The sequence below is a fragment of the Myotis yumanensis genome, unplaced genomic scaffold (genome assembly GCF_028538775.1).
Source record: "Myotis yumanensis isolate MYYU_CA2020_CCGP unplaced genomic scaffold, mMyoYum1.0.hap1 SCAF_16, whole genome shotgun sequence".
In the NCBI taxonomy this organism is placed as follows: Eukaryota; Metazoa; Chordata; class Mammalia; order Chiroptera; family Vespertilionidae; genus Myotis; species Myotis yumanensis.
In genome coordinates, this window is record NW_027223767.1 from 51031578 (window position 1) to 51034090 (window position 2513).

General features: G+C 50.2%; 1 protein-coding gene across 1 annotated transcript; it reads right to left on the reverse strand.

The window, feature by feature from the left end:
* Window positions 1-1275: 1275 nt before the first annotated feature.
* LOC138993677 (fas apoptotic inhibitory molecule 1) lies at window positions 1276-2195 on the reverse strand. Its single transcript, XM_070392946.1, has one exon. The coding sequence runs from the start codon at window positions 2106-2108 to the stop codon at window positions 1569-1571; it is 540 nt and encodes a 179-aa protein (XP_070249047.1). The 5' UTR covers window positions 2109-2195; the 3' UTR covers window positions 1276-1568.
* Between the last annotated feature and the right edge of the window lie 318 nt (window positions 2196-2513).

Genomic DNA, 2513 nt, shown 5'->3' on the forward strand with positions numbered 1-2513 from the left:
TGGAAAGCAATGGGGAAAATATCCTCAGGTGAAGATTAACACACACAAAAGATGAATGGGGAGGGTTCCCGCAGAATATTCATCAGCCCTCCAGGTGTGTGCTTTCAGGGTCACGGGCTCCACGGATTCGTCTCACTGAGTGGTCAGTGGCAGGCCCGGGCTCCTGAGCCATCGCACCTGGTCCTGGCCGAGGCCTAGATGCTAGCTGTAGGGAGCTGACCACCTGGAGCCTCTCTTGCCCTCAGATCCCCCCACCCCCCATCACTGAGCAGCAGCGGGTCCCTGCCCGCAGAGCACAGCCCCCCGATTACCAGGCAGGAGCACCTCTCCCAGCCCGACTTCAGTTTCCCTAATTATAGCCGAGGCCCCAGCAGGCCTTCCCCCTAATCAGCTTAATGCAGACACACACTCCCCGCTCCCTGGCTTCTAACTCGCTCTCTGCTGCTGGGTGAGGTTTTCTTTCTTGTCAAAAAAATTTTTTAAATTGATTGATGAGAGGGAAAAAGAGATCAGTTTGTTGTTCCACTTATTTATGCATTCCTTTGTTTCTTTCTTTAATCCTCACCCAAGGATATATTTTCCATTGATCTTTAGAGAGAGTGGAAGGGAGGGAGGAGGGAGAGAAACATGGATGTGAGAGAGACATCGGCTGGCTGCCTCCACCATGTGCCCCAGATTGAATCTGCAACTGAAGTAGGTGGTAGCTGATCTTCTTTTTTTAATGTAATTTCATTGATTTCAGAGAGAAAGGGAGAGGAAGATAGAAACATCAAGGATGAGGGAGAATCACTGATCAGCTGCCTCCTGCACGCCCCACACTGGGGACCGAGCCCACAACCCGGGCCTGTGCCCTGACCGGGAATCGAACCGTGACCTCCTGTCCATAGGTGGACGCTCCACCTCGGAGCCACGCTGGCCCGGCTGAAGTACATGATCTTGGCCGGGAATTGAACCTGAGACCCTTCAGTCTGTGGCCGACACTCTAACCAGGGATCCAAACTGGTCAGGGCCGTGGGTTGGTCCTGGTATGCGCCCTGACAGGGACCGAACCTGCAACCTTGGCGTATCCCGACGACGCTCTAACCGCCTGAGCTGCGGGCCAGGGCCTCGAGGGCAGTTCTGAGCGGGCACCTGTTTGGGCTGAATTGTGCCGCCTCCCAGGTTCACAGATTGAAGCCTTCACCCCCGACCTTCACTCCAGATGTGACCATTGGGGGACAGGTCTTTTTTTTTTTTTTTATTTATTTTTTTTTTTATTTTTTTTTATTTTATAATGTTTATTATAGTAAAAGGTCCTTTTGTAAAACATTAGTGATTTTGGTCCATATCTTATTTTCCATTTGGCTTTGAAACATTTTTACATTATTTACAAAATAAATTGCAAATCTTTTTAATTGTATATAATTTTTTTCCCTGACTCTTGGAACATTACAGTTTCAAGTAACTAAAAAAATAAAAACATGGCAGATCAAATGTACTCAGAAGTACATATTGAACATATTTAATTACCACAGTAATGTAAAAGTCCTGATTGTTACTTCTTAAGATTAATGTTCATGAACATGAAGTCATTCAAGAATCTCTGGGATTTCCCTGTTATCCACAATGAGAGTGTGAATAATTCCTTCTCTCCGCTTCCCACTACTGACAGCCTTTATGTAACAGTCGTGGTTCCCAACACTGAAGTGAGTTTCAGTCCCATCATCGACAAACTCACCCGCTGTCTCCATTTTTTTACCATTGCACCATACATCCATAGTGTCTTTTTCCAACACAACTCTCAAGTCTTCACCATCCAAATGTAATACCCAAGTACTGGTGGTTTTTGATCTGTTCTCCATATACTTCTTAAGACTTTTCCCATTAATTTCCAGAGTATATTCATAAGCAAAACCACTGACAGCATCTATATTTATGGTTGCTTTTGTCTTTGCAGCTCCAACACAGAAGGTTTCTTTGCCCACTAATTTGAACATCCATTCTTTTCTTATCTCTTCCTTCCCATCTACATATACCACTCGTTTGCCGGATGTGGTCCCATGTTCAAATTCAATCCTATGGACTCCATCACTCAAAGCAACATCCCAAACGGCTACAAGATCTGTCATTTTTACCAGGCTATCCGGAGGGCTGTGCGCCGTGGGCTGCGGGAGGCTCCGGGCCTCGCCAGGGATCGATCGGTGCGGACTCGGCCGCTTAGGCCGCGGGGCCTTCTCCCTCCGCCGAGAACCCGACGCAGCCCCCGCGGAAGCCGAGGCTCGGCGAGCGCGAGTCCCATGCGCGCCGGTTGTTTGTCGGCTTCAGGTCCCCGGGGCGCCGGGCGCAGGCCGCCACCGCCTGGCCGCCGGGGGACAGGTCTTTGCAGAGGTAAGTACACTGATGCCAGGTCATCGGGGTGGGGGCGGGGGAGGGCCCGACCCAGCGTGCCGTACCAGGAAAACCTGTAGGAGGAGGGAACCAGGACCCGGGCAGACGCTGAGGACGCGAAGGCGCCACCCGCCGAGGGGCGAGGC